General features: G+C 38.0%; 1 protein-coding gene across 1 annotated transcript in view; it reads left to right on the top strand.

The window, feature by feature from the left end:
- Positions 1-10,963, top strand: part of SMS (spermine synthase) — a 71,603-nt gene extending 60,640 nt beyond the window's left edge. Inside the window, exons 10-11 of the mRNA XM_045011374.1 lie at positions 8,164-8,279; positions 10,584-10,963. Of these exons, the coding sequence (XP_044867309.1) occupies positions 8,164-8,279; positions 10,584-10,626 (159 nt within the window). The 3' untranslated portion in view covers positions 10,627-10,963. The remainder of the gene's footprint in view (positions 1-8,163; positions 8,280-10,583) is intronic.
- Positions 10,964-12,062: the final 1,099 nt, after the last annotated feature.

The raw sequence follows: 12,062 nt of genomic DNA, 5'->3' as shown, positions 1-12,062 counted from the left end.
TCTGCAGCCATACACAAGACCTGAATCTCCAATGCAAAAAAGCAAGCCAGCAACTTCCCCCAGCATGATGTGAGGTGGGGAGAGACCCTTTCAGTCCTTTATATATCATAAAGAAGCAAAAAGGTCCTGAAGACATACTACTGAACATAGTCCCATTGATTTGAATAGGAATGCATGAGGTACTAAGGGTTTAAAAGGTTGTCCCATGGTGTAATTACTTTTTCTTTCATCGTTTCCTCTCCCTGTGAAGCAGAGAAGTGAAGTGATTTGCCAAAGGCTACATGGTGAGGGTTTGATCCTATGAGGTGCTGAGTACCCGTCTCTCTTATTGGAGATAGTGGGAGTTGAGGGTGCTCAGGATCTTGAAGGATAGAGCCCTGAGTCATTGATCAATCTTAGAACTTGGGACCTCCTGACTGAGTCCCATATGGTCATTCTTTCCAGACCTCACTACTTAAAATGCTGTTTGGGCCATGTTTCTGTTTCATGCAGGGTAAAATATCCTTTTCTTAAAGGAATAGGGTTGGATTTTCAAAATTGCGTAAGTCAGTCGGTTTTAACTTGTGATCTGTGGACCCCTGGGGGTGCGCAGACTATGTGTAAGATTTCCAAAGGGGTCTGCACCTCTATTTGAAAAAATTTAGGGGTCTGCAAGATTGAAAACCACTGACCTAAGTGACAGGAGCATAAGTCCCACTCCTAAATCACTTATGTGCTTTTGAAGATCCCACTCAAGAGTTGTCCTAACTGCCTCAAAACTACCTTTTTGCATGCTGTCCAAACCTATTGGAAGGTTCTCTAACAGATGATGTATGATGGCTGTTTTATTATCAGTCATTGTCTGTTTTGTATAACCCAACGATTTTAACTGATAGGCACTATTCTTGATGCCAGATACTTGCCCAGCCAATCTAACCTTCAATAGCTGTCATCTTGAGCCTGTTTATGAAACGAAAACTTAAAAAATATTTTTGTATGGGAACTGCACTTCCTTGTCTGGGTCATCTTTCCCGTCCAGATAAAAATGTTCTCAGAATGTTTATGGTGGGTTTTTGTGCATTCCACTAACTACTGTTGTGAGGATCAGATTTCTTCCTCCCCCCCCCCCCCCCCCGGTCGCCATTTGTCATACTTCTCCTTCCCAACCACTCTCCAATATAATAGAAGTCTGCCCTTTTAGATTCTTCAAACCCGTTGGGCCATTGCCTCATAGCTGCTCATGTGTGTGTGTGTAATTTCTTGTCAGTTTCTTCTTTCAAAATTCTTCTGACCAACACAACTACTTTTGAGGCATGGTTCCTAGGTGTGTGTATATTCCACACATGGGTACGCATGTGTACCATGCACACCCACATATGGAATATGGATAGGGATAACCTCCAGTTATAGGTATTTCTTTGTTATCCTAAAATGAACTGTTTTCATAAAACAGTGCAGAGTCCTCCTTTGAACCCATTCAGCTCCATTATCTCTTGATAACTGCCCCATCTCCCACGACACACATATACTTACTTAGCCAAAATGATTTTCTGTCTTGCTGTAGAATAGATATCTTCTGGCCCTTAGTCACGCTGAAATAAAAGAGAAAGGGAATATTGGCCGAATTCAACTGCTTCCTTTGTCCTAGTCCCATGTAAGAAAAGAGCTTTTGATATTACCCTTCCTTTTTCCTTCTAGTAGGAAAGCTGGATGCTACCAGACAAAGCATGGTGGTAGTGTGTGCGCTCATGTGGCAGAGGAAAGAAAAAATGTTGCAAGGGATAGGTTTATCTTAAAATATGAGGTGGGGAATTGTTGACACTAATATTGTGTATGTGGTGGGGATTTAACTGGAGCTGGTTGAAGGTTTTTGAGGAACTTCCTGGAGGCGGGGTGGGGTAGGGTATGGTGCATAAGAAAGGGACAAACTTTTCACGAAAAGTTTTGACCCTCTCTGTATTCACTATTCATATTGCAATAGTGCTTTGAGGTCAGCCTGGCTGGTTCTTCACTGTGCATGTGATAAATGATAGCCTCTGTCCCAAAGAGCTTCTGGTCTCTAAAAGGTGAGACAATTTACATTTGGGGAAAGGCACGGACAGTGAAAGGTGTAAATATTCTAATCCATGTAAGAATGCATGGGGTGTTTAAATCTTTCTGTATAGAAATATGTAGTTTTTTTATAATGCAAGTAAGCTTACTTAAAATTCCCCATGTCTAATAATCATGGTGCGTACTCTCCTGTTCAGAAAGCTGCAGAGCTATCTCATTGTGGCACCTATAAAGAAAAAGCCAAAACCAAAATAAATTGGGAAAACTTCCCTCAAGACGGTTACAGTACAAAATAGAAAAGACTTCTCCAACTCTGTGGTGTGCTGAAAGCTTTTGCTGAACAAAAAGGGGGAAAATTAAGGGCCTGATTCTGATCTCATGTATTACCGTATAAAACAGGAGTAATTCCATTAGTCAACCTGTTTAAACTGCATTAAACTCAGTATAAGTGAGATGGAATGAAGCCTCTCGCTTTGTCTAATATTGCACATTACTGAATACAAAATGGCTAGGTGGAAGAAAAAGTGTATTGCTACACCCTTGAATTGTGTTCCTTAAACCTACACTCATTTTTTAACTGTTTCCCCTATCTGACTGAAGATGGTCATTTGGGTGTTAGTCTTGATCCCTGTCTGAATAATTTCAGTGGTGCAGGAATGTCTCCTAAATTTGCTCTAACTTGGCATCATAACTGCAACCTAGAAGTAATCTAAGTGAAACCTTTTGCTACAATTCATTAAACTATTCTGGTTGCCTGTCAACTGTTAGTGAGGGGGGATGTTTTTGGATAATTTGTTTGATAATTGGAATAACCATATCTACATTTTCTAGGTAGTGTTTTTTGTTTTGTTTTTGGCTTGTTAAATAAAAGTAGACAACTATTTTGAAACAAAAGCAATATAAAACCTACATTTCTATATGTCAATTCAAAGAGGGTGTTAAAAATACTGTAAAATGGAATGTGTCTGACCACTCTTAGGGCAAGTCTTGATTTGAGGAGTGGGAGTTTGTGGGTTTGACAAAATGTAGAAATTACACACTGAAGTGTTTTGTTCTTTCCTGTAATTTGTTTGCCACATTGGCTATAGTGATTCCTCTGTCATATATGAAGACAGGAAAAGGGATAGGATACTAAGATGACAGTCTGGGAAACTAGTCTATAGATATATATATATTTTTTTTTTGTGTCATTGTGTGCCTTATTGGTCTCACCATTAAACTTCCTCCGTAATGGTGGTATGTTCCATAAATTACCAAGTGCTATTTTCTATTTGTGAATCTTAAATTACACACACAAGCTGTTTTGGTACTCTCATTCAATTTGATGTCAAAACAAAATTATATGTTGGTAAAGGACAGCTGAACCAAATAACCACTGCAGTCCTCTGCATAATAATAGGTTACTAAACGAGTAGTACAGTAGTCTCTTCAGTGTATTGCTTTATACAGTTGTGCTAAGTTAAAGTTCCCAACTCTTACCTTTTATAAATCTCTTCTTTTCCATTTCCTGATACCTATAGTATTCGTAAACCTGTTCAGAAATAAGTATGAAATATTGCAATGTGACGTGTGCAATCTTGGGTCATGTAATCAAGAGTGCGTTTGTAAATGAAATATCATATCAGTTTTAATGATCACTGTTTTACCCAACTCTCTTTGGCATTCCAGCAAACTGAACGTGAGCACCTTAAGGATAAAAGACGATGTTTAAAAAAATACTTTTTAAGCCAGAAAGCTTTCTTTATTCCATCCATGGAACTTACAGTATAATGCAAAAAGTCAAGGTACAATAAAATAAAAGTGGGATGGCATCTCTCCCTATCTCCTTCCAAACTCCTCTGAACACTTTCAGATTTGTTTCAAATACACCACAGTGGAGAGGATCCTTGTAACAGTCGGAAGCAAAGAAACTGGTTTATACCTTTTCATTCCCAAAGTTAAAACAGACAAGGTTGGGCTTACTTTATAGTTATTATCTGAGGCTGCCACATAGAAGAAACAGTTTTGAAAGAAACTGCTCAACTATACTAGATTAAATATAAGATCTGCTTGGTTCAGTCTGTTCTCATTATGTATGTCTGTTGTTCGGGCTGACTTTTTTGTGTCTGTGTCCAAAAATAAGCTTATATTAAGTTAGGGCTATTTTTTAACAAATTCAAAGCTGTCTTGGAAGAAGAATCACAGTAGTAAAATCTATTCTCAAAAAACAAAACTCTGTAATGCTTTAGCAAAACATATGAATATTGTATGTGAAAGATCATTTGAAAGTGCTAGGTTCGTTAATTCTGTGTTTTTATCATCAAAGTCATTAAAAGAGCTTGATCTGCACCTTCAGATGAGAGGACTTTGAGAATACCCAATAAAGGGTGACATTTAAGTCTTTAGAATGAGAACCAGATATATAGCAGTGGTAGTATTTCATGTCTTTCCAGTCAGGTACAAAGCATGCAAGTAGTCTGGAAGGAAAAAAAGATACCTTAATATTTTTAAAAATCTCTTTAAATCTCAGACTATTCCAAAAGTTTCTCAGAACAGGTGAAAAAAATTGCTTTTGCTTAGGCAGAGTTTGTTACTTTAGGCTTTCTGCCTTTGCCTTTGTCTCTTTTCCATGCAAATTTAAGATTTAAAGGTCTTCTAGGGTTATGATGGGTAGGTTTTGGGGCATGTAAGGAGAAGGTCATTCTAGAAACTGTGAAGCTGGTACTGATGGTTGAATTATCCAATTCTTAAAAATGTTTGAAAGATTAGAAAACAGCTTAGTGTCTGTTTAATTAAGAGTAATGGTCTATTCTTATGAGCTCTATAGTAAATAGTGACAGTGTTGAGGCTTAGTTCTTCTCAGGAACATGTTTTTAGGGACTTTTGTTCAGACCATACGTCAGTAAGATTTGATGATACTGTTACATATAAGTTCCTTTGTTTTTTATCTGCTATGATAAATGGGACATATCCATTGGAAATTATAAAAGGGTAAAAAAGCTATTGTTGCTACTGAAAGTAGAGTTGAAGATCTCTTAGTTCATGCTTCTGCTTCTAGTGACTGGAGGTCTGCAAAATATAAGCTCTTTTCCTGCCACACGAAGTTAAGCAGCATTGCCTTTTGTTTAAGTGACAGAGGTAAGTAGCTTTTCTCTCTTAGATGGAAGGTTGGCTGTTCCAGTCCTCATCAAGATAGCTGATAACCATATGTACTTACCTGTGTGGACCTGGGCTCCCTGTGCCTCACTGCGGAGTCGGCAGAATCCAGACGAGGAGCAAATAAGGGAGCTGAGTCTGCAACTGTATAGATCACCTGCCATTATGATGGGGGGGAAGGAGTGGCGTGGCTGAGGATGCAGTAGTGATTCCTTGTGCAGGTCTGCAGATCTGGAGAAAGGATCCATCCATTTCTTCTGACCCGTCTTGGAAATCTCCAGTACAGGCTCAGTGTGTGTGTGTGTGTTTGTGTGTAATGTTGTTGATTTATATGTATTTATATACACTCCTCCCCCCCCCCCCAATACATATATATATATTATGTGTGTGTATAGATGTATAAATATATATAATGCCAGCTCAGGTTTTATTGTTCATTGTTTTCTCACTTGGACCATCTGGATTTTTTTGTATTTCATACAAGTCTAAGTCCTATGTAGCTATGTTTGTTCCTTGAAGAAGAAACACCTTTTCAAGTGCCCCCCCATGTTGTCCCCCCCCAACACACACACACACACACACACACACACACACACACACACACACACACACACACACACACACACACACACACAGAGCTAATATTTATTTTACAGGTTTAGTTTATTGCAGCAGGGATAAAATCTTACTAAGCTGACCCCAAAGATTAGAGATCTCAAATTTACCTTTAGCAAGAATGTGCCAATAAAGATTTCTTGTATTAATCTATTGAGGAGAAAACTGAATAAAACAAAAACCTTGCATTTACCCTCTATCTAACTCCTAACAAAAGGGAATTTCCTTAACCAAGGGCTGTAATGCTGAGAGACCTCAGCAGACCAGCCAAAGCTAACTTCATATTTTTTTTTTTTGGTTTAGCATTCTTAGTGTGTCAGCAGATGACATCTAAAGCAATGTTTAGTGTCTTCCAATTAAGAGTATTTTTGAAGTATAAGGTGCACTCAGATACTCTGCTGAATGCTAACATAAGAGTCCAGACATAAAATAGATTTGAGAAATAAAGGGAGTGTTTTCGAGTGTGGAATAACAACATTCTACTTGGGCATAAGACTGTAAAGAACTAATAGACTTTTTGTTATAGACCATTTTCTTAGATGTTCCTTTAAAATAGAATATATGCATGTTGTGGAGGAAATTGTTGATTGTTTGAGACAGTAAAGATCCTGAATTAGTTCCCCAGTTGACTTTCATCTAACAGGGATGTGCTGAATGGGACTCCTGGAAACCTTTTGGTAAATCTCCAGCACAACCAAATTGAAATGAAGACTTTCTTGTTTCTGATGGAATTTTGGGGGCTGCTAAACTATCCCTGTCAGATGACTTATCTTTGGGAATCATAAAAATACTTCTGAAGAACCCTTTAAAAATAAATAAAAGGAAAAAACCCTAGAACTTTAGAATGAGCAGATTGCACCAAATGTATCAGTCTCTTGAAAGAGGAAATGCCTCTGCTGAATCTTCATCCCATGTCCCTTCAATGGGTACAAGCCTGGGTTGGACTGTCAATATGCTCAATATATCTTTCAGGAATAAAATATAAACATTTCCAGCAAATGTCACTGAATAAATTTGTTTATCTAGCAACATTACAGCTTTTCCTGGTTAAAGTGATGAGAGAGCATGTTTTTGTTCAGCTGGGAAAACAAATGAACTGCAAGTATGTGCTTAAATGAGGAATTTTTATTGGAGCACTTTGTTAAAATATTGGCAGAGCAGAGCATCTACACTGCTTCAAAATTGGTTGTATTGCTTTCAGTTCTAGAACTGGTACCAAAATCCACAAGTGGGATAGATACCATGGAACAAATGACAAACATTTTTTATATGGAACTCTTTCTTAGACTTGCAGTTACCACCTAAAATAATAGCCTACACTATGGACTTACCTTCTTTTCCTGAGATGTTCAGAAGGGATTGACTTATCCCTAATTTTTTCCAAACTAGGTACACAGAAGTGGCTACATGCCTTCCACTTACCACCCTCTTTACGTGGTGACCTCATATCTCACTTTCTCAATTGCCTGTTGAAGAGTATGATTCTTAAACCATGGCTTTTCAGTTTTTCAAGTTAGTCTCATAAAAGGGTGTATACCCCAAGAACTGCCTGGCTTGTTGGGGTAGGTGGTTGTTGTGGAGTTTGTTACTTGGAATGGAAGAATATGATTTTTACTTTGTCCTTCTGTGGAGGTGGTGGTGTCTTGGCAATAGTCTTATGAGGGGAAATAATAGCAGGTCATTTAGATTTTACTTTCTTTTGATAAGCAAATAATTGCTAATATCTTTGGGGGGAGAAAACCGCTGTTGGTTGCTTAGATACCAAAAAAAGTATTTTTTGGGAAGCACCTGCATTTCAGTAGCATGACACAAAGGAACTGAAGGTAAGGCAGAAATTCCTCTGCCAAATCTCTGTTGTTTCAACATATTGTTTTATGGATGAGTAGATTAAATTGTTAAATGTAGATTGACTCATACAACATAGTCTGGTTAAGATATTAATTAAGAAAAACCTGACTTATAATGCTGTTTACTAATGTATGGAAGCAATAATAAAGAAAATGATTATGGAGTAGATGGTGTTCATATAAATATCATCAATGTCTACTGAAATTGGAAGCACTGATGCAGTGAATGCTCCTGCTAATGAGAAGGGAGTCAGACAATCCTCTAGTACTTACAAATTCATTACACATTGTGATTGGATAGGTGTCTTTACATGAAAAGGGTAAGTGAGATGGAAAAACAAGTTATTCAGACTTCATCTTGCATTTAACATTGGAAGCACTGTGTATTAAGAAGAGCTCAAACATATCTCGGTAGTGCAGAGCAGTCTAGAATTAATGTATGCATGTGTCTGTGCCTATGCACCTACAATTTTTCTTTACTTCATTGTAATTAGGACTTGAGATTTTTTTTGTTTTGTTTTTGTCCTCCTCTCAGGGAAACTGCATCAATCTGACTGAAGCCTTGACCCTCTATGAAGAACAGCTCGGCAGGCTTTATTGCCCTGTGGAGTTCTCAAAGGAAACTGTGTGTGTACCCTCATACATGGAATTGTATCCTTGACAAATATAAAAGGTTGAGCCTGCAAGATTAATAAATCAAACAACTCCAGTTCGTCAGGTTGGAGCGAACTAAATAGTTCTTTTCTTTAAATGAACAAGACAACACTTTTAAATGCCCTAATCTAAACACGTTTTGTAATTACTAAACAGGAAGTGAACTACTGTAGTGGTGGTTGGGGGGAGGGAGGGAACGGCTTAAAAGTGCCATGAAACCACAGTTCCCATTTGATGTCCTTGTGAGAGAGGCCTGGCACCTTTCAAAATTGGGCCACTTGTTCCTTAACTCTCCTATAAAGTTGTCAGTTGTGGGTTATACCTCCACAGGATAAATTCATAAACCTGTGGGAATGAAAAATCAAAGAGTCAGGTACTCAGCCAGGAGTTTCAAGGCCCAGGACAAGCTGCTCCTCCCTCCCCTCAAGTCTCATCCCTTCTACTTGTCTTTGTCTCTGTCCCTTCACCTTGATGATTATTTCCCCTCCTTGGTCTAAATAGCCACTTCCTGTGGAGAAACAGAGGTCTGAGGCATGAAAAGGCTGCCCAAGTCTTCAGCTCCATAGAGGCCTGCCCTGAAAGGGTTGTGCTTGCCTTGATTATTGCAGCTCCTCCTCTGTAATCTCCTAGAGTTTCTTTCTCCAGACTCTTGCTTGGTGTTGCCCACCTTTTCCTGTGTACCTAGGTCTGCTCTGTTTGGTTTTTAAAGGGTTGAATGGTTTCGCCACAGTCTACTTCTCTGTCTCTGTGTGTTTTCTCCCTGTACAGCTTCCTTTCTGTTCCTGTATCTTGGTACGGTTGTTTTCAGAGCCTTCTGTTCTGAAGCCCTGCCCTCTGGAACGATCTTCCTGTTTCTTTTGACCTTACCAACTATCCATCAATATTCAGATTGCATCTTTAAGACAAATAGAAAAGGCATAAATGCCATCTCTTTTGACTTTACCCTTATGATTAACAGCTTTAATTTATTCAGTAGATAATGTTTTTCACTGTCTATTATATACGCCATGCCTTGCTTAGTTTAACTCAGTAAATGGTTTGGGTGCATTTTGTATTAAAGACGTTTAAGTGTTTGTTGTGTTGTTTGTGCAGCAGTATTGCAAAATGCTTCTATGTGAACTATGGCAAGAAGTGCTACTGCATTCCTCTGGAGAGTATATTTAAATGTTTTTGGTGAGGTAATTGGCATGAAATGCCACTAAAGCTAATTCTGTTAATTCTGGCTACTAAGTAGTCATAAATAGGCTTCAAAGTGAACAGCTCTTATAAAGGTCAGGTTTTCATTCATTCTGTCTGTTGACATGACAAGATAACACCATATATTCAGAAATGCTAATAAGGGCAGCAGGAGTCATGCTGCCTGCAGACTAGCCTCCAGCATGTTTGCAGGACATTACTTTTGTTTGTTTAACTTAGACATCTGGTATTCATTAATGTTAATAGCATATATTTTATTCTAAAAAAAATGGAAAACTAGATATTAAAACTAATAAGTATTCCAGATAAGTTGACATAAGAATGGGAAGGAAATCCATCTGTTCTCTGTTTAGATCACTGTCATCTGTTAGTGCTGCAGAGCAGTGCATACTACTCTCATTCTAAAATTTGCCCTAGTCTTCACCTTACCTCCCTCCTTCCCATGCCACAGAGGGGCAAGTAGATTTACACAGAAGTGGATCTAATCTTCCTTATACCCCATGAATATCAGAAAACAGGGAGCTCAAACAGATCACTTCTCCTTGCCATTCAGGGGGAACACTGCCTCTTCACATATTCTGCACAGTGGAAGTGTGTTGGTTTTGCTGTATCTGGATCCTTCTGCACTCATGGAGAAGGGGCCAGAATCTGCTCCCAGCAGAATGAAAAGTGCTAACTGCATCCAGCCCAATTTACAACAAGAAGAGGGAAACATTAAGGGCAATACCCAAGATCAAAACTACGGTAAGAAAGTGTGATGGCAGTCAAAGTAAGAAAGGGACAAAAATGACAAACTATAAGTAGAAGTCATGGCATTTGTGGAACAAATCTTTTCATACAACTACAGGAAAAATCCATGACACTAAATTAAAAACATGAGTGTGAGGCAAAAAGAGGTACTTCACAAAAATGGCATCTAGCCCTAAGTGTCAAAGGGGTCCTACTTCCTGGAATCAGGAAGGAATGTTGGGGATGTTACCCATCCTATCTTTCTGAGATCGAATAAACAGGATATTTGGAGATTAATTTCACTTTAGTTCTAAAAGTGCTTCTTTGACAATATACTACACAGTTTGCTTTGTTCCTTGACTTTTTTTTTTCCAGATGGGTGTTCTACACTATTTGGAAGACAAGAACTGAAGTGTGAAGATATTCTAATTGTGTGCTGCATGGAGCATACAGGCTTGCCGCGTGCTGCGTATTGGCATCTTGAACCTTTAAATTATATGCTGTAGATGATCCTGAAACTTAGTCATGCTATTGATTGTGAATTCTTTAAATGTTTTTTATTATTATTTTAATTTAAAAGCAAATGGAAAATGTATATTTTGATGAGGTAGGGTGTTATTTTTGAAAGTCAACTTAAAGATGAATTAGCAGCAAAACTATAGCTGCTGAATGCACTGAACCTTTAGAATGTGATCCTTTTTATTTTTTTGTAGATCTTCACAAACTGATTAAAAAAAGACATCTTTAGCATTTCATTCCTGAGGGTAGTCCATGTATTTTTTTTCTCAAGATTTTAACTCCCGTATAGATTATGGTGCTTTTAAAGGATGTCGGGTTTCTCTTAAGTGAATACCACAGTGCTTCCATTACAGAAAATGTGAAGGGCATAACTTTTTTTAAAGAATACCCTATGTCCTTAGTTATAAAGGGAAGGAGTTAATTTGAGGTTTCATTTGTTTACGCCTTAGTTTCATTCATCATGCTACTGTAGTCTCCTCAGCAGACAAAGCTCTGACCTGTCACCACTTAGAATTACTTAGCTCTGTCACATTTATTAGTTTGATTTTAATATGGATTAAGAGTAGGTTATAGAGGCATTTTCAGCACCAGAACTTTGAAAATTAAAGCCTATTTTCATTCCCACCAGAATGTGGGATGTTGAAATGTGTAATGAGGCTTCTAGTAGACAGATACTCCTTACTTAGCTTTATGGCAGAACATTATGTCCATAGAGAATGAAAGTCGCGTAAAAGGGAAAGACAAGAGAATGTGGTTTAGGTCCTTGTGCATTCATATTTTGTGTGTGTTTAGTGTATTCACTTCACTAGGTTAAACTCTGATCATATGGATTCAGGTGTCCACAGTGACACTAATTCAGGATTAGGCCCAGACATAGTATTCACTGGTAAGTCAAAATTCCAATGGAAGGAAGATTGCATTATTTTTTGTGGGATTTTTTAAAGAAAAAAATTTCTTCCCTTCAATATTTCTGCACATTATGTGAAATTATATTTTTGTAAAAGCTTGCTATTTACCGATTGCCAACTTTATTGTAAGCAGAACATTAAAAAGATTCCACCTCAGAGGAGGTAAGAAGTCTAACCCTTTGGTATGTCTGAGAGAATAAAAAAATTCACTGTCCCTCCCTGAGTATCCAACATCGTGGACCAAAATGAGACTATCTTTAAACACCAGGTTTCCTATGTACTGTAGTTTGTCAAAGTGGTGTCCCCCATTAATAATGAATTAAGATTGTCAAAAAACTAGGTTTCCAATTATTACACTCTGAAGAAACAGTACAACCGATGTGTTCTATCATATCTGTCAAAACTACTAATGATCTGTAAGTAGCCT

Source organism: Mauremys mutica, chromosome 1 (genome assembly GCF_020497125.1).
Source record: "Mauremys mutica isolate MM-2020 ecotype Southern chromosome 1, ASM2049712v1, whole genome shotgun sequence".
Taxonomy (NCBI): Eukaryota; Metazoa; Chordata; order Testudines; family Geoemydidae; genus Mauremys; species Mauremys mutica.
This window is presented reverse-complemented; position numbering and strand designations above follow the sequence as displayed.